At 53.6% G+C, this 23431-nt stretch overlaps 2 protein-coding genes across 2 annotated transcripts in view; one reads left to right on the top strand and one right to left on the bottom strand.

Moving 5' to 3' along the window:
* Positions 1–7505: 7505 nt before the first annotated feature.
* Positions 7506–23419, bottom strand: MAB21L4 (mab-21 like 4). Its single transcript, XM_032962090.2, has 6 exons — positions 22007–23419; positions 18380–18812; positions 17671–17932; positions 16373–16529; positions 12757–13248; positions 7506–12113 (listed from the first exon to the last, which is right to left on the bottom strand). The coding sequence occupies exons 1-6, from the start codon at positions 22121–22123 to the stop codon at positions 12012–12014; spliced, it is 1563 nt and encodes a 520-aa protein (XP_032817981.2). The 5' UTR covers positions 22124–23419; the 3' UTR covers positions 7506–12011.
* Positions 23419–23431, top strand: part of LOC142929283 (uncharacterized) — a 5475-nt gene continuing 5462 nt past the window's right edge. The window contains exon 1 of the mRNA XM_076070237.1: positions 23419–23431. This exon is cut by the window's right edge and continues 370 nt beyond it. The gene's annotated coding sequence lies outside the window, so the exon portion shown is untranslated.

Genomic DNA, 23431 nt, shown 5'->3' with positions numbered 1-23431 from the left:
TCATGCTGTCAGGGCTCCACGCTCTCAACGTTTTCGCCAACGGACCTGTGTAAATATGCGGGCCAGATAAACAACCACCCAACACAGCCACCAGCATCACCACCACTCCCAGCAGCAGGGGCAGCAGGGAGCGCGGCCCAGTTCGCACTGCCCGGCACGGCGAGCCGAGGTCTCCAGACAGCCGCTAGAGGTCGCTATAGCCACGGTCGATTGATTTGTTACAACACTCTTATCATTTTCCGCAGTGAAGACAGCCAGAGTTGTGGAGGAAACCATCCTCATGTTGTGGAGGAAACCATCCTCATGTTGTGGAGGAAACCATCCTCATGTTGTGGAGGAAACCATCCTCATGTTGTGGAGGAAACCATCCTCATGTTGTGGAGGAAACCATCCTCATGTTGTGGAGGAAACCATCCTCATGTTGTGGAGGAAACCATCCTCATGTTGTGGAGGAAACCATCCTCATGTTGTGGAGGAAACCATCCTCATGTTGTGGAGGAAACCATCCTCATGTTGTGGAGGAAACCATCCTCATGTTGTGGAGGAAACCATCCTCATGTTGTGGAGGAAACCATCCTCATGTTGTGGAGGAAACCATCCTCATGTTGTGGAGGAAACCATCCTCATGTTGTGGAGGAAACCATCCTCATGTTGTGGAGGAAACCATCCTCATGTTGTGGAGGAAACCATCCTCATGTTGTGGAGGAAACCATCCTCATGTTGTGGAGGAAACCATCCTCATGTTGTGGAGGAAACCATCCTCATGTTGTGGAGGAAACCATCCTCATGTTGTGGAGGAAACCATCCTCATGTTGTGGAGGAAACCATCCTCATGTTGTGGAGGAAACCATCCTCATGTTGTGGAGGAAACCATCCTCATGTTGTGGAGGAAACCATCCTCATGTTGTGGAGGAAACCATCCTCATGTTGTGGAGGAAACCATCCTCATGTTGTGGAGGAAACCATCCTCATGTTGTGGAGGAAACCATCCTCATGTTGTGGAGGAAACCATCCTCATGTTGTGGAGGAAACCATCCTCATGTTGTGGAGGAAACCATCCTCATGTTGTGGAGGAAACCATCCTCATGTTGTGGAGGAAACCATCCTCATGTTGTGGAGGAAACCATCCTCATGTTGTGGAGGAAACCATCCTCATGTTGTGGAGGAAACCATCCTCATGTTGCCGCCTTCACAACTCCGACTGTCGCCTGATGATGCCAGTTGCAGTTATCGGCGAAAACGTCGGACTCGAATTGTAAATGTTGTAGTGGGTTTTACTCTCCTACACACAACCGGCGTGCTGTACTGGTAACGTATTGGCACGTTTTGTTTACGTGACAAACCTTACCAATAAGCTGTGTCGGGTGGTGGCGGGTTTAACGACGCATTTATATGAACGCAATCTAACCCCAAAATACCTCTTTCATGGATAACATTGGTCGCGAAATCCGACTGCGTGTTCAACATTCAACCCTTTGGGTGCGTCCAACTGTGGCCCATACAGCTCCCAACTCGGACCCACGAACCCTCACAGGAACCCACGTCGTTCACAGAGGGTCCTCGATGCCTGTAGGATCGGCAATTCACCGCATCGATCTATTGATTGATTTCAAGCACGCCTGGCACCACGCTGCTGATGAGGCACCGCGTGTCGAATCCGGTCCACAGTTTTGCTCGTATTGAATCGGTGCTGCCGCGTGGGGATGACGGGAAAGTGTGAGAGGCACCTTTGGTTTGTGTGTGTGGGTGGAGAGACGTATGTGCGAAGGAGATATCCGAGTGAACGTGTATCGTCGGGCCAACGTTGGTAGACGTCGGGTCAAAGTTGGTTGACGTCGGTTCAACGTTGGTTGACTTTGGATCAACGTTGGTAGACGTCGGACCAACGTTGGTAGACGTCGGGTCAAAGTTGGTTGACGTCGGTTCAACGTTGGTTGACTTTGGGTGAACGTTGGTAGACGTCGGGTCAACGTTGGTAGACGTCGGACCAACGTTGGTTGACGTCGGTTCGACGTTGGCCCAATGTTGACTAACTACTGCGATGTTGCCTGCGTATTTCTTACGTCGGTTGATCGACGCACACTGTTACATAACATATTTTTTTATTGCTTCTAGTTTATTTTGTATGAGATTTTTTTCATCGTCGCTAACATCAAAATAAAAAAAAGTATTTAACCGACAACGTTTCGGGCAATGCCCCTTTTTCACAGCACATCTGGGGGCGCCAGAGAGGTAGCATAAGTCATCACAACTGCGGTAGCGAGTGATTAAATGAGATGACTATAATAATTACAGAGGTAAGCAAACAACCACAACAACACCAAGCAAATACATAAATGAATACAGTGGATGACATCGTTATATATATATTTTAATTGATTATTAAACAGACGAAGGCCTGTGCGCTGTAACTTACAGTTGTGTTGGCAGGAACCACGAGATGGCCATCCTTTGTCCCAGTGGTAATGAATGGGAGACATCCTTTGTCCCAGTGGTAATGAATGGGAGACATCAATTGTCCCAGTGGTAATGAATGGGAGACATTGTCGGGTCTCCAATTAACGGGAGCGCGAAGCTGTCTGGCCAGTTATAAACCACGGGGCAGGGGGGAGGCTCGCCCAGGCTGTCCCAAACGAGACGTACTGGAGCCTTGAGCAGCTTCAGCGGGCAGTAGGATCGCGATACTCGTGCTTTGTGAGTGTGGTGGTGGGCACCTAGCACGCGCCGCGGTGACGTCACCGCCACTTTGTGGTGAACGGCGGTTGTTGTTGTGGTGGTGGTGGAATTTGAATTATCATCACACAGATTCGTTGGCGATGTAGGGGGGGGTGGGGGTTGAAGGGTTGACTCAGCCGATCATCATCCTTCCCTCCTGGGTAGGTAAAATCAGAACCAATTTGTGGGGGAGTCTAGGGGGGTTGTTGTCCTTTGGGTAGAATCGTCGCCCCGCCATGACAATTTGGACATTTCCAGCGTTGTGTACAGGAGATCTTCTTATTTCGTACGGCGGATGTGGATGCGAAGCAACGACTACAACTTGACATTCAGGTGGTCAAGCCCAGGCAGCCGCGCCAGGAGCAGCGGAGTGCAATCGCTGCGATGTCTCCTTCGTGTTTTGTGGATCGGCACCGATGGCGCCTCGATGTTCACGTGAGCGGGACGACACACTGAGTGACTTTGTGATTTCTCCTGAGCCACTTTGTGACTTCAAAGCGCTCACCAATCGACCACTTACGCCGTCACCTCTCTCTCATCTCTCTCCCATCTGTCTCGTCTCTCTCCTCTCTCACCTCTCTCCTCTCTCACCTCTCTCTCCTCTCTCACCTCTCTCTCCTCTCTATCCTATCTATCCTATCTCTTCTCTCTCATCTCTCTCCCATCTGTCTCGTCTCTCTCCTCTCTCTCCTCTCTCACCTCTCTCCTCTCTCACCTCTCTCCCCTCTCTCTCCTCTCTCACCTCTCTCTCCTCTCTATCCTATCTCTTCTCTCTCATCTCTCTCCCATCTGTCTCGTCTCTCTCCTCTCTCTCCTCTCTCCCCTCTCTCTCCTCTCTCACCTCTCTCTCCTCTCTATCCTATCTCTTCTCTCTCATCTCTCTCTCATCTCTCTCCCATCTGTCTCGTCTCTCTCCTCTCTCCCCTCTCTCTCCTCTCTCCCCTCTCTATCCTATCTCTTCTCTCTCTCATCTCTCTCCTCTCTCTCTCATATGTCTCGTCTCTCTCCTCTCTCTCATCTCTCACCTCTCTCATCTCTCTCTCCACTCTATCCTATCTCTTCTCTCTCTCATCTCTCTCCTCTCTCTCTCTCATATGTCTCGTCTCTCTCCTCTCTCTCATCTCTCCCCTGTCTATCATCTCTCTCATCTCTATCTCATCTCTCTGCTTTCGCCAGGCCATCAATTTTCCCCTCCCCGTGCTGGAGGTGACCTCTTTCTCCTCCGCTTCCACCTGGAGCGCAGTAAAACTAAAAATAAAGCAGACACGGACCATCGTAAAAAATAAATACACGAAATGCCATGGATCGCGTGTTTAAACCCACAAAGTGAAAGTGATTTCCTGCTCCAATGAGCATTTAGATTATTGGTACCCCGTGCCCTCGCCATGTCCGTAACCGTTTGGCAAGTGGCGAATCCAAGAACCCCCGAATAAATAAAAAAATAACCCTTGAGACACCCGATGGCGAAATGTTAACCACCTCGCCTGGTATACAGGAGGTTCGTAGGTTCGATCCCGACCCTGACGCCTGCTGCTGTATATTTGGAATTTGCGTGTCTCTCTAACTGTGGTGAGATGTTAACTACCTCGCCTGGTATACAGGAGGTTCGTAGGTTCGATCCCGACCCCTACGCCTGCTGTATATTTGGAATTTGCAATGTGTCTCTCTCACCGTGGTGAGATGTTTACTACCTCGCCTGGTATACAGGAGGTTCGTAGGTTCGATCCCGACCCTGACGCATGCTGCTGTATATTTGGAATTTGCAATGTGTCTCTCTCACCGTGGTCGCGTGGATTTTTCTCTGGGTCTGCCGGTGTTCCCATTCCACATTTACAAAACATGCGTTTAGAGAATTTTGTTGCTGTACATTTCCACGTGATAAATGTACCATTCAAATGATAGCTTCGCTGAGCCATCATTTGTGGCCAATCACTTATGAAAAAGATCTGTATGTAAATAAAAATAGTTTAGTTTTATATTTGCCAAAGAATAATCCTTGAATGTAGGAATAGGTTTTACCCTTTTAACTGGCACAAAAACTGACACCTTTATTGAAGGCATCATGTTTGCAATAACCACAACACAAGCAGTCAAAATGCAAACAAAAAGACAACTCTGATAATAATATGCACTGTCCTTGAATTTGATTGGTCCACACCCGAGACGGCTTTCTTTAGAGCCTAGTCTCCATTGGTGTTGACCAATCAAATTCAAGGACAGTGCATATTATTATCAGAGTTGTCTTTTTGTTTGCATTTTGACTGCTTGTGTTGTGGTTATTGCAAACATGATGCCTTGAATAAAGGTGTCAGTTTTTGTGCCAGTTGAAAGGGTAAAACCTATTCCTATATCTTGTTACTGACAAAGGAGGTCTCATAAATCCTTTAATGTGTTTGTGTTTTTAACGCAGGGCCCTATTTAAGTAGGTTGAAAACTCCTTCCCTCCCTCATTTTTTTTCCAGACTGTGTACAGTGGTGGAAATTCCTCAATTCCCGTGGCGTGGGCGAGTTCACCCGCAGGACGAACAACCACGGTTGACTTATATATATATATATTTTTAATACCAAAGTGGTATCTATTTTATCGACCGTGGAGGTATGATGGGCTGAGCCAACGTCCCAGCGGCGATATTTAACTCGCGACCTTCTGATTGCAGAAGTCGACCTGGGGCTGGCCGTGTTTGCCAGCGCGGTGCGCGAACCACCACCCGTGGTCCCGCAATAGACGCCGCCCGTGGTGTGAACAATAAGCCCCTTCGTCCCGCCAGTACCACGGCAAACCATCGCCTCACCTGGCCTAGGCCCGGCCACGTACAGCAGCGGCATTCCTTCAGCGCAATGTCCTTTCGACAGCATCCCCCTCCCCCCAAGGGGCATTTCTTAACCTAGACCCACGACGACGAGAGCCGTCGTGTCCGCGGCAAGACACGGGGCGCCCTCTTGCATCGAGAGGGCAAGTGCGAGTTCCCATACGCGTGGTTTCACAGGCGACGGTAGTGCCGGCCCAGTGGGTGGTGGTGCGTGTTGATGGTCGGCACGCTGTGGACTTGCGATGTGAGAAGAGGTCGCCGGATCGATTTCAATCCGTCTCATCTCCCCGGCGCGGCAGTGAAAAACAGCGCGGCAAAATTCACAACATCAACAAAAAATAATAAATCACCAACCATCGTCAGTGTCCATCCAGCGGTATAAAATGATGTGTCGTTCCAAAGGAGATTTTGTTCATCCGAATGAAAAGCAAAGAGACGAGGATAGTCTCTCTCGTTTGCGAGTGACCTCGTGGCATCAGTCCGCCGGCATGGGGCGTCGACTCCTGCTCACTGCGTGACCTCGCGTGAGTAACTCGCGGCGTCACTTTCAAACTTTTGCCAAATTTGGAGTCCCACGCCGGCACACGATGGCGAATGACGTCACGGTACACGTGCAGCTTGCCCGGTACGCCGCTCACATTCACGAACGCACAGCGGATTGTCCTTAAACACTTCACCATCCTTCCCCTCCTTGAACCTCACCCCTTTTCCTCTGCCTATCATCACCATCCTTCCCCTCCTTGAACCTCACCCCTTTTCCTCTGCCTATCATCACCATCCTTCCCCTCCTTGAACCTCACCCCCTTTCCTCTGCTTATCATCACCATCCTTCCCCTCCTTGAACCTCACCCCTTTTCCTCTGCCTATCATCGCCATCTCTTCCCCTCCCCAACACTCAAAACCCTATCCCTTTTCCACATCAGCCAATCACGAACGTACCATTTATAATTCTTGTAAAGCGCTTTGACGAACGCGCTCGATAAGATTCTAGATAAAATTATAAGACGCTCCGGAAAGGAAGACGCCCCCCTCCCCCCCCCCAAAAAAAAACTTGTGCCCGGTGTCAATAAAGTTTTACAAAATCTGGTCACAAAAAGACAAAGATCCCCCGGGTAGCCTACACATAATTACCGGGCAAGTGCTGTTAGCGAGCAACCATGTATGCAAGCCACCGGGCCACACGAGCGGGTCGGTGGTAAACACTACGCCCGGCCGCCTTTGTCTCCCCCGAGCTGATGTTTTTACATACCGCACCGAAGTACTCACTCAAGGCTGAGTCGACCTAGAGGAGGCCCAGCACCGGCTCAGACAATCGTCACTGGTCTGGGTGGCCCTGAGCGGGAATGGAACTCGGGTCGTCCAGACTCGTAGCGCAGTGCAGCGCTAACGACTGCCACCACCGCTCCCCAACACACAGCACTCACACACACACAACACCCACACGAATATGAACACAATCATGGAAGCATATCGATCACACACCCACACATACCGGCACACCTACACACAAAAGTACAAATATCTCCCGTATAGCCGTTACAGACTGTTGGGGCAAGTGCTGTTCGCGAGCATCTATGTAGGCAGGCACGGCACACGAGGGAGTGGGTGGCCAGCACCACGCCCGGCCGCCTTTGTCTCCCTGGTGGCGATGTTTACCCACCGTACCAGGAACTCATGAGGCCGAGTCGACCTAGGGGAGGTCCAGGACCAGTTCAGATAATCGTCGTAGTGCAGCGCGCTAACCGTTACACTACCGCTCCCCACATATCTATCACACTGCACACCCACATATCTATACACCCACACACCCAGACATCCACACATCCACACACCCACACACCCAAACATCCACACACCCACACATCCACACATCCACACACCCACACACACCCACCCACACACCCAGTCACCCAGACATCCAGACATCCACAGACCCACACATCCATACACCCACACGGTCAAACTCGAAGCATCCAACGATTGTGCCGCCCTCTTCCTTTAATGCGGACCGCGCGGTATGGATCACAGACAAGGGGCAGTCGAAGGCATTGTCTAAGAGACAAAGGCTATTGTTCCCGTTTTGTTTCCGTCACGGTGCCACGGTGCCACGCAGTGGCGTGATGAGCGCGAGGCAGGCAAGGGGGGTGCCTTAGCCCCCCCCACCTCCCTCTCTGTGGCCAAAGCTACAAGCTGGGGCCCCCTAGACAACACCATGAGAGATATTTGCAGCAATATTGGGGCCCCACCTGACCAAATTTCCGCACGCACCCCCTCCCCCCTAAGCCGATAATGTAGTTACTACGCCACCGATGGCACACTTATCATAACAGCCACAAAAACACGACACACTGATGTTTAATAAAAAAATATATAAATGCCGGCACTTAAGCAATACAAAATAGCTGAATAATAAATACACATGCGGCAAAAAATTACAAATATTATTTGAGTTTGTTGCAAAGTCACTCCTTATAATAAAAAAAACACGCCCCGTTGATCAGCTGCGATGATTCTAAATGGCCGAGGGCTCGCGGCCAGCATCAGCTGTTCCATTGACCCGACCTCTGTTCGAAGGTCAAAGTTCCCGGACGCATCACTACACGATCAGCACCGCCGCCGCGTGGACTTTCGCGGTCGTTCGTGCACGTTGTCCGACGTTTTTGTCACTCCCCCCCCCCACGTGTGCTTGTTTTGTACACACGTGACTTACATGCTGGCTGGGCACGTTTCAACCGGCACCCCGGAGTTGATTTCATGAACGGAATTATATCCAGTTTGTACACTTTCTGTATCATCATCATTATCAATCAGCCATGATCTATCCACTGATGGATGAACGACTACAAAAAACAACCACTGCCACCTCTCAAGATCCGGCAATGCAACAGAAAAATCCATCCATGAATTGGCTCCATCTCCCTCCGGCGGACGTACCCTCTCTCTCTGGGACGCCTTCCGCTCTATCGCATGGCAATACAGTATGTCAATAAACAATTGCAATCCTGAGTTACAAATTCAGCTCCCAGAAGAGGCTCCCAGGCGCGTGGGAGCTAAAACGTCGGACAGCGTCGCGAGCAACGCGGAGGCGAGCCCACAACCCGAGCACACAGGCGGCGAGCGATGTTGTAAAGTCGCACTCCACCACGCCACCACACAACCACACCACAACCTCACTACTGCCACACCACAACCACACCACAACCTCACCACTGCCACACCACTGCCACTCCACCGCAGACGTTCTCGGCGGTGACGTGGTCCTGATGGTGACATTCGTCAGATCACGGAGACCTTTGCAGGTTAACAATGCAGGCTTATATATCGTATTTAAGAGCAGCCACCCTTCCACCAACACTGCATAGATATTAGTAAATAGAGAATACTTTGTGTGCGCGCGTGCGCGTTAATATTGACATTTACCGCTTATATATCGTGCCCATTATAAATTATTGTTTGACTCAATCATACCGTCTCGTTTATATTGTCTGTCTCGTTTCTATTGTCTCGTTTCTTTTGTCTGTCTCGTTTCTATTGTCTCGGTTATATTGTCTCGTTTCTATTGTCTCGTTTGTATTGTCTCTCTCGTTTGTATTGTTTCGTTTGCAATCTCAGTCTCATCTGCTCTGTCTCATTCTTTGATCTGTCGCATTCTCCAGGGTTGATTGTTGATTTCTTCTACACAGCACGAGAGGCATCCCGAGAAGCGTCACCCCTCGCACGTCTCTCCCTATCAGGGTCACGGTTGTCGTCGGTGACGATTCACTTCTGACACTTTTATTTTTGTTCATTGTGCTCGTGCACGACTGCCAACGCAGTATAGGCAAACAAAGTTATATTCCGTGGATTTTAATAATTCGTTAAATAGTGCTGACTAAGTGAACGGTGACCAGTGTTCACAAGGTCACCATGTTTGGTTTGCGTCCGATGCGTTCTTAGCCTAGTCGAGGACAACCCGTGGAAGTTTAGAGAGCGCTCACGACCCAATAGAAGAAACTCGCGTGCCGACTGGACCCGCGTCGTAGAGGGGGGGGGGGGTCCTTGGCCAACACATCGGCAGCTCACCAGCGTCGAGTCAAGCAAGGCTGAATCTGCCGATGAGAACGCAGTTTGTTGAAACTGGTCCAGCGCGTTGCTCGTCTCGAATCCATGCTGCTGAAATGATGCCCTCCCAGAAGGAAGGCCGTGCGTGCGGCTGATGGCATGGCTAAGGAAGGACTTTGATGTTTCACGCGGAGACATGGATTGCACGACGGAGACGTATACATTGTCCGCTCGTCTGTCTCGTTATTTATATTCTCATTTGAAGACTCTGTAAATGATTACTCGGGAGTCACCAACTTCGGCCGAACCGGGCGTCGGCGCGGCAGGAAGAACCGCCGTGACATTTGTGGCAGTGGTTTGCTCCACCGATAACGCCATCGGTCACCGCTCGGTATCTGCCATGTCAAATGCCGTCAAGGGAAATAAATCTCGACTCAATTTGGGAGGTTTTTTTGTTGCTGCTGCTGCTGCTGCTAAAGGTTAGGTCAATAAACAGCTGTGGCTTTGCATGCGTTTGCATAATTTTGCCAGCAGCCCATGACGAGAGCCAGGAGGGAAGTGTTGTCGTAGTAAGCTGTGATTTTTTTTTGTTTTTTTACGACTGGAGCTGCCGTGACGGAACGGTTTGCGCGCCGAACGTGTGACTCAAACAAGTCGCCGCATTGAATTCGATCAACCCGCACCGACCGGCGTGGCGAAGTGTGGTCAAACGACTCCCGTGAGCGACGCGGCTCGAGGGAGGTCTTCATCTAGCAGCGGATTGACCGAGGGCTATAAACCATGACGGCGATCTGCGTCTGAACGCCGTCCCTAAGGTGGCGGCTGCTGCCGTGGCCGTGGCGCCTGCACTGTGCAAGTTTGCGCGAGGGTGGAAAGTTTCTCAAATCCACCCCACCGCCTCCGTCTAGCCACCAGTGGGGCGCGCCGCAGTCCGTCGATCGGCAGGTCACATGGAAGAGGATATCACGGAGCCACACCTGAGGTCTCTTCAAGTTACACTGCGGTCCACGTGAACAGCAGAGGGCGGCACGCTGCCCGCTCGCTCTGCCGCGTGAGAGGGATTGTCGTAGCGTGGCAGCCAAACCGATATTTTAATTCTCAGAGCTGGAATTTAGCCGAAATAAGTGCGGGACAAAATTAAATGTGACGATTTTTTTTCTCTCTCTCTTGGGACACTCAATACCGACATGTCCCATGCACTGTACTGGGTTCTACTGTATTCTGATGATATGGGGCCGTCCATAAATGACGTCACGCGATTTTGGATGATTTTTGACTCCCCCCCCCTTCGTCATACGGCGTCACAAAAAGTCAGACCGCCCCTCAAATATGACGTCACAAAGCTCTGCCCCCCCCCCCCCCGAAAAAAAATAAAACATGCTTCAAATCGCTTTAAACTATTGTCATTGTAGTGCGTATTTAATGTGGTGCTGCACTCTGATGTTGCAGGAGAAAACATGTATTAAAAAAGTCTATTTAATTAAGTAGAACGTGTTGTTGTGACGTCACATTTCTCAACCCCCCCCCCCCCTCGTCATAAATGTCTGACCCCTCCGCCCCCTAGGTGCGCGACGTCATTTATGGACGGCCCTACGCAACTCCTGAATATTTGTCTCCGAAGCTACCCAATGTCCCGGTTTGTCCACGACACAATGTCTGTCCCTGTGACTCCCAGAAGCGTTTGTGAAAGTCAAGATTTTGTCCCCTCGTGTCAAATTGTTCTCATCTCATGGTACAAGGCGAGCCTACCTGAGCAGTCGCCGGAGCTACCCGAGTAGTGGGCGGGGCTATCGAAGTAGTGGGCGGGGCTGTGATAGTGGTTGAGTGGGCGTGACTATGTAAAAGTAGGCGGGGCTGAGGGTGATTCAGGCTGCAAGCTCAACCGGTTGGCCCCGTTGAGCTTCCCAGAAATGGGGTAGGTTTACACAGCAAGAGATTAATCGGAACGGTGAGCTCACCCCGAAGCTCTTCCTAACACTGTGGGTCCTCATACTCGTTAGCCACGCCACTAGAGGCTGCCTGCACTCAAAGCCTCAGACAGATTCCCCCCCATTCTGGTCGCTACCTGTCCTGGTTTTCCCAGGATCGCCGTCTTGTTGAGGAGGCAGCTTGCTCTCTGGGGACATCTGTCCGTCTTCCCAGGACATTAACAACCCTGTTTTTTGTCAGCTTCCAAATAATAGTAACAATAATAATATTTCTGTCCCCCCTCCCCGGAAACCATCGGCGCGTTGTACCGGCCTAGCGTGCTTACCACGATAACAAAAAACCCGATAATAAGATGGATAATGCACCACTCAACTCAATGCAATCACCTGGAGCCCTCCATCCCCCCTCCCCACTTCTGGACCTCTGAGATATTCCTCCTCCTCCTCCTTCTTCTGCTGCTTCCCATGACGACGACGACGATGACTCGTCCACGTGTCCCTCTCGCACCGCTCGCCCCTACACCGTCCAGCCCTCCTCGCCCAGCAACGCCGTCGCCTGCTTCCACATCTCCTGCATGGCGGCCACCCGCTTCTTGTCGTTGATGTGGTACACCTGCAACTGAGGCGTGGGAACAGAAACACGAGCGCAGAAACTCTTGACACTCGGGAGTGCACGGACGCAAGCCACGCTCTGACATATCGGAATAGGCGTATCTCAAAGCGCTGTGATTCACGTAAAAAATAACAGCTACACTCACAAGTGAAGATACAAATCCAAAAAATTCTGATGATAATAATAACAACAATGACAACTTACAGTTGTTGTGGTAAAAAATACAAATGTCACTTGCTATTCGACATCTGGTCTACCTCCTCCTCCAGTTTTGCTGATAAACCAAAAAGCAATTGGGGGCGCACTTACATCAGTGTGACGAGGACAGCTCGATTAGACTGCCTCTATCGCCGGGTGGTGGAGGCTTCTGGTTAAACGCTGCCACTGGACAGAATCAGAATATTTCTTTATGCTGGGGGAATCAGATGAGCTACGAAGCTCTTTCTCACGCATGTCCAGTAGTGGACGACACTGCACCACGACGATCCGTACGTGTGCGCGCGCGCGTGTATGTCGAACCTCTTTCGCACCGTACGTAGCCGACCGTGCTGATCGGAGGTGGATCTCACCCAAACGAAACTTCCCTCCAAACAAAGCTCAACAAAGCAGGGGGGGGGGGGGCACGGGAAAGGCGTACGGCCACACGCACCAGGTTGAGCATCACGTCGAAGTATCCCTGCTGCCAGTACTGCCCCTGCGGGTCGGGCAGCTGGACGAGCAGCTGCAGGAAGGCGTCGACGCGGTGTCCGTCCCGCGGGGGGATCTGCGTGGGATGCACCACGAGGCAGCGCTCGGGGAGGTCGGCAAAGTCCTCGACGCGGCCGTAGAGTTGGCGGAACTCGAGCGAGGCGGCGGCCGCGGGCGACGCGGCGGAGGATGAGGAGAAGGAGCAGGCGGAGGAGGAGGAGGACGGCGGAGAGGACGGCGCCGGCGACGAGGATGAAGGTGGCGCTGGGGGCGGGGGGGGCTCGGGGGTTCGCCCGCCATCGCCGAAGAGGTTGCGGTCCGGCAGGAAGTAGTGGGGCAGGCGACGCAGCCACACGCAGCGCAGCAGCAGGAGCAGCAGGCGGTAGACGGAGGAGTGCAGGTCCAGCCAGTCGTCTGGCGACGGGAAGAAGTCGAGCGCCCACAGCAGCACCGTCTACGCAACGTCGACGGGAAAATGCCCGTCGATAATCAACAGCAACAATCACAATAACAACCGACTGCAGCTACAACAAAAAACAACAATAAGCAACAACTCACGACAATGACAACAACAACAACCAACAACAACCAACAACTACAACAACCAACAACAAGCACCAACTACAATAACCACAACAACAACCAACAACTACAACAACCAACAACTACAACAACAAGCACCAACTACAATAACCACAACAACAACCAACGAAAACCAACAACAACTACAACAACCAACAATTACAACAACAATCACCAACTACAATAACCACAACAACAACAACCAACAACTACAACAACCAACAATTACAACAACAATCACCAACTACAATAACCACAACAACAACCAACAACAACAACAACCAACAACAACTACAACAACAAGCACCAACTACAATAACCACAACAACCAACAACAACCAACAACTACAACAACCAACCGCCCCTGACCCCCGACAGCCCCCCACCCCAGCCCCCCCCTCGCCCCCCACGATGGAGCACACGGACACACACACACGTCGCGTCCTCATTGCGAGCGCCCAGTCTGGTGGGCCACTTTCACTCCGAGGATTCCCTCCGAGGACCGCCCCAGCGGTTTCCCCACGCCGGGAATTTGGCACAGCGGCCCCTCTGAGTTGGCGTCATAGTCGTGGGGGCACAACAACAACAACAAAAACAACGAAAACAACAAAACACGCATTTTTCTTACTGCGTCAGCTGCGACGAGTCGTGCTCTCCCCGAGTCCACCGTCAGGCCAGGCCAGAGTTCGGGGGAGGCAGATCAAAGGGCAACCGCGGCCCGCAAGGAAAAGGCCCCCGGGGGTATGGCCACAGGTAGGCGCACGAATGTCCGCGAGGCACTGCGTGACCCAGGTGCTTCGAGGTTGTAAATGAAAGGCGAGGTCAGGGGAACGAGTGGGGGGGGGGGGAGGGCACCTCGTCGCCCCGCTTCCCACGTCGCCGCTTGGAGCGTCCGCGCGACGCCAGTGGACCTGCAGCTACGGGGGATGGACGCTTGGGTCGACCATGTGGGTAGGCAGCCTCTGACGAGGCTTCACCCACAATGCACTCTCGGCTCGTACCCACTTACTGGACGGCTTACTCCAACACACAAGCGGTGTGCTCGTGACGAATTGGCCACGTTCTGTTCACGTGACAACCCTTACTAGTTGGCTGTGTCGGATGATGGCGGGTTATAACGACACATTTATATATTTAAGCGATCTTACACCCCCAAAAACCTCTCTATTATGGATGATATTGGTCGCGAAAGCCGACTACGTGTTAACATTGAAGGGATTTGTTTTCACTAAAAATCAAAGGCATTCAATGAAGGCATCAGCGAGACGGTATAAGTCGTGGATTGCGAGTGTGCGTGAGTGTGTGTGCGTGTGTGTGCATGTATGTGTGCGTGTGTGTGTGCGTGTGTGTGTGTGCGTGTGTGCGCTTGCGAAACGTGGACCTCCCTAATGGAACATCTTCGCCGGTTAGAAACATTTAGGCTGGCCTGCCTACGATCCATCCTGGGTTTAACCAGACTGGATTGTGAAGAGCTCACAAATCCTTGAAAGGTCTGGGCAAGGTCCCATCGGTGAGCTCCTCCGGCGGGCAAGGCTGCGATGGCTGGGTCATGTAGCCCGCATGCCCAGCCACCGCATGCCGAAACAGCTTCTGTTCGGCAGGATCGAGGGGGCTAAACGGGCGCGGCATGGGCTAGAGAAGAGATGGAGTGATGTGGTACAGAAGGACGTGGAGCTGAGTGGACTTGCCGATGACTGGTACCAGCGGTGTCAAGTTCGGCCTCTGTGGAGGAGGCTCGTGAAGGACGCTACTGGGCAGTTGGAGGCAGTCGCCCTCCAACAACAACGGAGGGCGGAGGAGCGACGCTCACAACAACGAGTGGAGCGCCGGGTGGCTAAAGCACAGCAGGTTGGCACAGTAGGGGGCACAGGTGGTGCATCAGCCAGTCATCTCAGTCAGTCGACCCGTGGCACCTGGGTCTGCCCCGTGACCTCCTGCCAGCGGGCGTTCGACACTCCACGTGGCCTCAAGGTGCACATGTCCTGGCACAAGCGTCGTGGTGACGTCACCGCCACTTAGTGGCGAATGGCGGTTGTTGTTGTTGTTGTGTGCATGCATGTGAGAATAGTCGGAACGGGGCGGCGCAGCATAACGCCCAGAGTTGGCCCAATTGGCACGCGCGGTGTGGTCCTGGGGTGGCGCGCGCAGCGGTGGCACACGAGAGCGAGGAGCGAGCGAGGGGCCCACGCAGGGGAGGCGCTTTAACGAGCCGCGGTTGTGGCGCGTCCCGCGCCGAGCGTCGGCGTTGTCTGCCGCGCCTTCGTGCCGAGCCTTGGTGCCGGTGGTCGCGCGGCTCGCACCGCACCACGGCATTGCTGGTCACGATTTTATTGCCGAGTCTCTGCGCGAGGTATCCGCCGTTGCGCGTCGGTGTTCGTGGGTGCACCGCCGGGGAATTAACCCGACGAGCCGCGCCAAGGGCGACGGAAGAGCAGTGAACCTCCCGTAGCGAGCACAGCGCCAGGATGCCCGTGACCCGTTACCCGTTACCCATGACCCGTAACCCGTGACCCATGACCCGTTACCCGTTACCCGTGACACGTGACCCGTTACCCATTACCCGTGACCCGTGACCCGTGACCCGTGACCCGTTACCCGTGACACGTTACCTGTGACCCGTGACCCATGACCCGTTACCCGTGACCCGTGACCCGTGACACATGACCCGTGACCCGTGACTCGTGACACAAAACGAGCTCGCCGCCCCACACCGGACGAGGAGGGCAGCGTGGGGTCGAGATTGTCCCACGAGGATGGAGCCCGGAACGCCGGGGCTCGCGGTCGGGCGACCCGGCCCCCCCCCCGGACGAGTCGGATATGGAGCCCCACACAACCAGCAACTGCAACAACCACCAACTACAACAACAACCATAACAAGCAACCACCAACTACAACTACAACAACCACAACACCACCACCACGAGGTGTCTCTCGGCAGGCAGTCGGCGCGCACTCACTCACACACGTGGTGAGTGCGGAGGGGGCGGCGCGCTCACCTCCAGGTGGGTGTAGGTGAGCAGTCTGCCTCCCGCGTCCTTGCGGCGCCAGTGGTTGCGGTTGACGAGGTCGAGGATGGCGAGGGCGTCCAGCCGGTGGCCCCCGTCGTCGTCCACCCCCTCCAGCATCTTGCAGATCGTCTCGCTGAAATCGGGGCTGTGCAGCAGTAGCAGCAGTAGGAGCAGCAGCAGTAGCAGCAGTCGTAGCAGTCGTAGGAGTGGCAGTAGTAGTAGTAGCAGCAGCAGCAGCGCAGCAGCAGTAGCAGCAGCAGCAGTAGCAGCAGCAGCAGTGCAGCAGTAGTAGGAGCAGCAGCAGTAGCAGCAGTAGTAGCAGCAGAAATATGACAGAAGTAGTAGCAGCAGTGGTAGTAGTAGCAGCAGTAGTAGCAGCAGTAGCAGCAACAGCAGTAGTAGTCGTAGCAGAAATATGGCAGTAGTAGTAGCAGTAGTAGCAGCAGTAATAGTAGCAGAAGTAGTAGCAGCAGTCGTAGCAACAGTAGTAGGAGTGGCAGTTGTAATAGCAGCAGTAGTATCAGCAGCAGCGCATCAGCAGAAGCAGTAAGAGGAGGTAAAACGACGACTCGTCATCATCGTCACCGCTTGATAGTCTCACTGCGCCGTGGCACTCCAGGCGAGGGGACCCCCGAGTGGCAGCTGTCCCTGTGTGGCACAAGGCGCAATTGATCCCGGCCAGAGAGATTTGCCGGTTCGAGTGGTGGCCACGGCGGTTGTGTTTCTGGTGCTCAGCCCCAAACAGCTCTGGCTCCATTGATGCCCTGGCCGCATTTAACTGACACGCTGGCGCTGTGTTGACGCTCACGACAGCCACCACCGTGGCTGCTGGGGGTTGCCACCGTTGGCACTGCAGATCGAACACGAGGTTTGTCATCAACACTGCGCTGTTGAATTCAAGAAAGTTCAACACGAGACCGGTACCAGATCTCGGCACAAAATCAACTCCTGGTGGCAGCCGAACGCAAATGCCAATTCCTGGACCGGTGGCAATCCTGGTTGGTGGTTGAGTGGGCGAGTGAGTTGGTGAGTGAGTGGGTGAGTGAGTGGGTGAGTTGGTGAGTGAGTGGGTGAGTCAGTGGTTGAGTGAATAGGTGAGTGAGTAGTTGAGTGAGTAGCTGAGTGAGTGGGAGAGTGAGTGGGAGAGTGCGTGGGTGGATGAGTGAGTGGGTAAGTGGATGAGTGAGTGAGCAAGTGATTAGATGAGTGAAATCAGTGTGTGCCAACTGTCCGAATCACAAACAACTGTATAGGTGGCCACCCCTCGTGGCTGCGCACCCACGAACCTCCAGTGGTAGTACGCGTGGGCCTCCACGTCCTGCGGCGTGCTGCGTATCTCCTCCACGGTGGCCCGGGGAAGCCAACTATCGGGGCCCAGGGCTGGCCACGGTGCCTCCTCCTCCTCCGGGCCGCCGCCGCCGCCGCTCCAGAGGCGCGCGGCGCGGTGGATCACGGGCACGAGGGCCACGGTGATGGTGCGAATGCCGCTCCGCACGAGCAGGCACAGCGAGGGCCCGTCCAGGTTCAGCAGAGACGCGTCCACGGCGCCTGGGGAGCACGCGTGGTTAGTGTCGGTGTAGGCGCTGCGCGATAACGAAAGGGTTTTACATTTTTCGGGGTTAGATCGCGTAAATATAAATGCCTCGTTAAACCCGCCATCGCTCCACGCGGACAATTCGTAATGCTCGTCGCGTAAACAAAACGTGCCGATTCTATACCACTTCAGCAGCAGCTTCATCAGGCGATTAGCCCAGTGGCAGCTGCCCCCGTGCGGCACGACGGCGACTCTGCACCTGGCCCTGCAAGTGCCGATGATTGCTGCTGTGTCAAATCCCAATTGAGTAAACATTGTTTTACTTGGCGCACAATGGCCAACTCATTCCGAATCAGTTGGCTTCTAACGATGCTACCAACTCATTCCTAACGAGTTGCATCATTGCCTGCGCACCGCTTCACTTGCGGCATGGCCAGCGCCAGGGCCCACTCGCCGCTCACCGTTCGCGAGTTTGCCGTCCTGCTGCAGCAGCATGATGGCCTTCCTCACGTTCGACTTGAGGATGTCGATAACCATGCCGGGCAGCAGGTGAGTCGACCCGGAGCTCACCCTCCTCACGGCCTCCTGGCAGCTCGCCCAGCGGGCCTGTCCCACAACGCCGTTCTCCGCGCCGCCGCCGCCGCCGCCGCCATCCAACGCCACGTAGCACTGCGACTTTCCGGAGGGCTCGGCGTGCAGCCAGTGCAGCTCCGTCACGTAGCGATCCTCCGCCGGGCACGTCCACTCCACGGAGACGGAGTGCGGCTCGATCGCGAGCGGCACGCGGATCGTGGTGTGCGTGGGCGCGGCGCGGACCCCGGACTCGAACTTGGCGTGCGGGCGCCGGTAGTTGACGAGGAAGCGCGGGTCCCACTCCGTCACCTGCTCCAGCACCTGGGCACAGTGCAAGCATCGCGGGTTAAGCTCAGGGTGAGCACTTGAGAGACCGCGATAGAGAGACGTGTTTGCAACAGTGGTCTGCGGCCATCGCTGCTGTGTCATCACCATCATCGTCATGGCGATCCATGGGCTGATAGCCCCGTAGGTGTCCACTCCATGTCTCGTCAATTGTTTACATTCTCCTCTCTGCCTTGTAGTGCCAATGTGGCTCAAGTAGTGGCCACATCTTTCTGGCACCAATCTCTAATGTCATCGTCAAGCCATTCTCTGTTAGGTCTTCCTCTCTCTCCTGTTCCTTCCATTTTCACGAACAACAACGCGTTTTTTAAAAACATCCTACAGACGTGTCCAAATAGTGCCAGTTTCTTTCTCATCACCGGCTGCATCGTTGGCTTGTCTTCTTCTACGTCCAACCTTTTGTTGTTGTTGTTGTTGCACTGCGTTGTCTTCCAAAAGTTGCAAATAAATATAATCCTAAAATGATAATCACAATTAAGCGTAGCCAGGAATGAGGCTCAGCACTCCCCGCCACCCCCGTCTTGTGTAGTAAACAAGATGAATGCGATAGCCGTGACCTTCCCGTGTGACTAAAGCAGTGGAGGCTCACGCGGAGTTGTGATTCATTCCTTCGGTGGTGCAATGCACTCAATTCCAGGTGCATTGCTCATCGAGTCACGTGATGCTCATTGAGTAACGGTTGCCATGGCGAAGATTTTGTAATAAAGCCTCCAGCATGTTGGTTCGAAGGCTACAACGCTCGACTCGCGATCCACATAATCGTCGGTTCGATTTGGCCGCTTCGATCTCCAGGCGCGGCAGTTGAAAGACGTTTCTCAAATCGCCCACCAACCGCCTCTGTCTACCCAGCAGTGTAAACATGTTTTAAGATGTAAACATGTTTTAAGATTATTTTGTTGAACCGGCTGAAAACAGATAAGGCCCACTGAGTTATATGGCTTTTTTTTTATAAGCGACCTGGCTATCACAATTGATAGCTCAACGGAGTAGCTTACCATCGTGTGGAAATGTAGAGCAGCCAGGCACTCTAAACGCGTGTTTATTAAGGTGAGAGAGAGAGAGAGAAACACACAAACTCCACACATCCAACAGACGTCAGGGTGGGGATCGAACCCACGACCTCCTGTATACCAGGCGAGGTAGTTAACATCTCCTAGACACTGCGGCACCGGCCTACTGCTGCCAGTAGGAGGGCAATGACTGCTGCTGTGTGCGTGAGATCCCAAATTTGAGTCATTTGCGGAGTACATTTTCAAAAGTGGACCCGTGATGCCGGCACACAACGGCATGCTCTTGCGAATGACGTCAAGGGGTCTTTAACGTCCTCCTGTCAAGCAAGCGGCGCGTAATGCTGCAGTGGTCTTTGACGGTCAATGAACCCGAAGCTTGTTGCCGCCGAGAAAGTTGCACGGCTGTGCCGCCGCGAGCCCACCGCCTGGCTGCTGGTCGTGTGCGGCGGGGCAGAGTGTGGCTACGCCGGTGTCGATGACAGGCCGTGGCAGGGTCGGGCGTGGTGGTCGCAGGCTCCAGGATTCCGTTCTCTGCTCAACCAAAGAGCCTCGGCAGCATACTCTAGCAGCAATATATCGTTCGATTACCACGTGACAATGCTTGCCATGTTCATGTCGGCGCCTCTAAGACACGTCCGGCCACTATTGAGTCATGACGTGGCATCGACAAGGCTCCATTATTGCAACTCGCTACTCTACCGGGCGTCTGGCACAAAAACACGAACACGAGCAGGCTGCAGCGTGTCCACAATGACCTGGCTCGTGTCGTGACTGGGACTGCGAATCCGCCCGTTGTCCGCCCAGTGTTCGCCGAGCTGCATTGGTTTGCGGTTGCTCAACGAATACATTGCTGTAAGGTCGCACCCATTACACACAAAGCGATTGCCACAAAAGAACCACAATACCTCGCTGATATTGTCAAGGAGCTTAAACTATCACTCGGACTCCGCTCATCCTCGCAGCGGTTTTTGGCTGCTGGCCATCTAACAAAGACGGCCAATGCATCGCACGGCGCTTTTAGGTGCGCTTCTGTGGCCGTCTGGAACGCTCTTCCTTCCGATATTAAAAAGTCACTGGGAGCTGTGCACTTTTAAATCCAGATTGACGAACTAATTAATTTAGCACTGTTTGTTGCTGTGCGTTAGTTTGCTGTCCTTCCTCCGCATCTCCGATTCGCGCGGTTGGATACGTATGGTGCGAAAGAAGTTCAACGTACAGACATACGGAACGGAGTAGGAGATTGGAAGAAGTCAGGCCTCAATAAAATTTACAGCGTTCCTCCCTCGCTCTTTGTATTGAGGGTCGTTAGCTGGTAGCTCCAAGCAACAGCTGTCAAACTTGTGAAAACACATTTGTGAACATTTTTCATGAATAATGATAATCCCAACTTGTAACGCCACGCCGTTGTTGCCGCACTGTATCACTCGCTCTCATACAGAGAGACAGAGGACGACTCAGAGAGAGGACGACTCAGAGAGAGGGCACGACTCAGAGACAGAGGACGAATCAGAGAGAGAGAGGGGACGACTCAGAAACAGAGGACGACTCAGAGAGAGAACGACTCAGAGACAGAGGACGACTCAGAGAGAGAGAGGGGACGACTCAGAGACAGAGGACGACTCAGAGAGAGAGGACGACTCAGAGAGAGGACGACTCAGAGAGAGAGAGGGGACGACTCAGAGAGAGGACAATTCAGAGAGAGGACTCGGAGAGAGGGCACGACTCAGAGACAGAGGACGACTCAGACAGAGGACGACTCAGAGAGAGAGAGGACGACTCAGAGTGAGATGACTACTCAGAGAGGGCGACTCAGAGAGAGAGAGAGGACGACTCTGAGGGCCAGGAGGAGTATGAGAACAGACGAGGGGCAGCAGCAGCAGTCACGCGGTGCCACTAACAATTGTTCAAGCTCTGCGGTCCTGACCTTACCCGCTCGGTCTGTAGACCGGACACTGACCGAGTCCTGAGTGAATCAACGAGCAAGGTTCACCGTGGCAGTAGCGACAGAAGAGTGACAAGGGGGCGACCGACCGCCAGCGTGAGCGAGCGAGCGAGCCGCTGGCGTAGCTGCCCCGCCGTCAACGTTGAATCCTCACGAGCCACGCGCGGCAGCAGTAGCAGCAGCGATAGAAGAGCGACAGGGAAGGCGGCGAACCTCACCAGGAACACCAGGTCCTCGGCCGCACGCAGCTCGGCCACGCGCTGCTCGTGGTAGATGCGGTTGGCCGAGAGGAACCTCTTGAACCACTCCTCCGATTCGGTGGTAGCGCTCCACATGTCGATCGGTGGGGGGGGGGGGGTGTAGGGGGGAGTCCCTGAATGTCACCGCGTCGCTAGGGCGTGCGTGGTGGGGTGCGCGCGGCTGTGGGTGAGCGAGAGAGGCTGTCGGTCGAGACGGGGTGATCTCTTTGTCTCGGGGAGAGAGAGTGAGAGAGATAATGACAGCAAGGCAGTGTTATACACGAGACGGGCTGCGTGGTCACGCCCGTGTGTATACACGTGTATACACACGGGCGTGACGGCGTGAAGAAGCCCCCGGCGGCGTGAACACGCCCACGTGAACACGCCCACGTGAACACGCCCACGTGAACACGCCCACGTGAACACGCCCACGTGAACACGCCCACGTGAACACGCCCACGTGAACACGCCCACGTGAACACGCCCACGTGAACACGCCCACGTGAACACGCCCACGTGAACACGCCCACGTGAACACGAAGTGACAGCAATCACACGTACGACGATACCAACGACTCGAGAGACCACGTTAGGGTCAAGCGCTGCGAGTGGGTGGTCAGTACCACGCCCGGCCGTCTTTGTCTCCCCAGTGGCGATGTTTATTCCACATCGTTGTTTTTATAGCTTTATTTTGGTGATTTTTAAAAAGGTTTTGGTTTAGCCGTGTTTGTTTGTTGTAATACAGAGTTAGCCTGATGACTTTAATCTACATTGTCTTTAAATTTCGATTTAAAGCTTTCGTGACTGCAATGATTAATCTGTCTTATAATTGTTATTGTTTGACTTGCATCCCACTGGGATTTTTGCACACAGCGTTGAAATACGGTGTTTTTTTTCTGGAAGACTTTGCTGTTTTTTCCAGGATTTTTCTGTTGCGTGTAGTCACTTTAAGATGTTTATTCTTCATGTTTTGTTGCGGTTGCACCCGAGTCAAGAGCCGCATGGCTCACAGGGTAATACCTCCTCATACGTGAAACTGAAACACCGCACCAGGTTCTCATTTGAAGCGGAGTCGACCGAAGCGAGACCCAGGACCGGTTCAGATTATAATCGCCACTGGCGTTGGCCGTGAGCGGCGACCCGGGTTCGTAGCGCAGCGCGCTAACCGCTACACTACCGCTCCCCACAACGTACACAGACGTACACACAAAGGCAAAGACCCCCCCGTATAGGATTACCAGACTTTTCGGACAAGTGCTGTTAGCGAGTAGCACCTATGAAGGCCGGCACGGGACACGAGGGGGTGGGTGGCCATCACCACGCCCAGCCGCCTTTGTCTCCCTCATGGCGATGATTATAACAAACCGCTACTGGGTCGACCTAGAGGAAGCCCAGGACCGGTTC

Source organism: Petromyzon marinus, chromosome 28 (genome assembly GCF_048934315.1).
Source record: "Petromyzon marinus isolate PM22_M1 ecotype Great Lakes invasive population chromosome 28, UKy_Petmar_22M1.pri1.0, whole genome shotgun sequence".
Lineage (NCBI taxonomy): Eukaryota > Metazoa > Chordata > Hyperoartia > Petromyzontiformes > Petromyzontidae > Petromyzon > Petromyzon marinus.
This window is presented reverse-complemented; position numbering and strand designations above follow the sequence as displayed.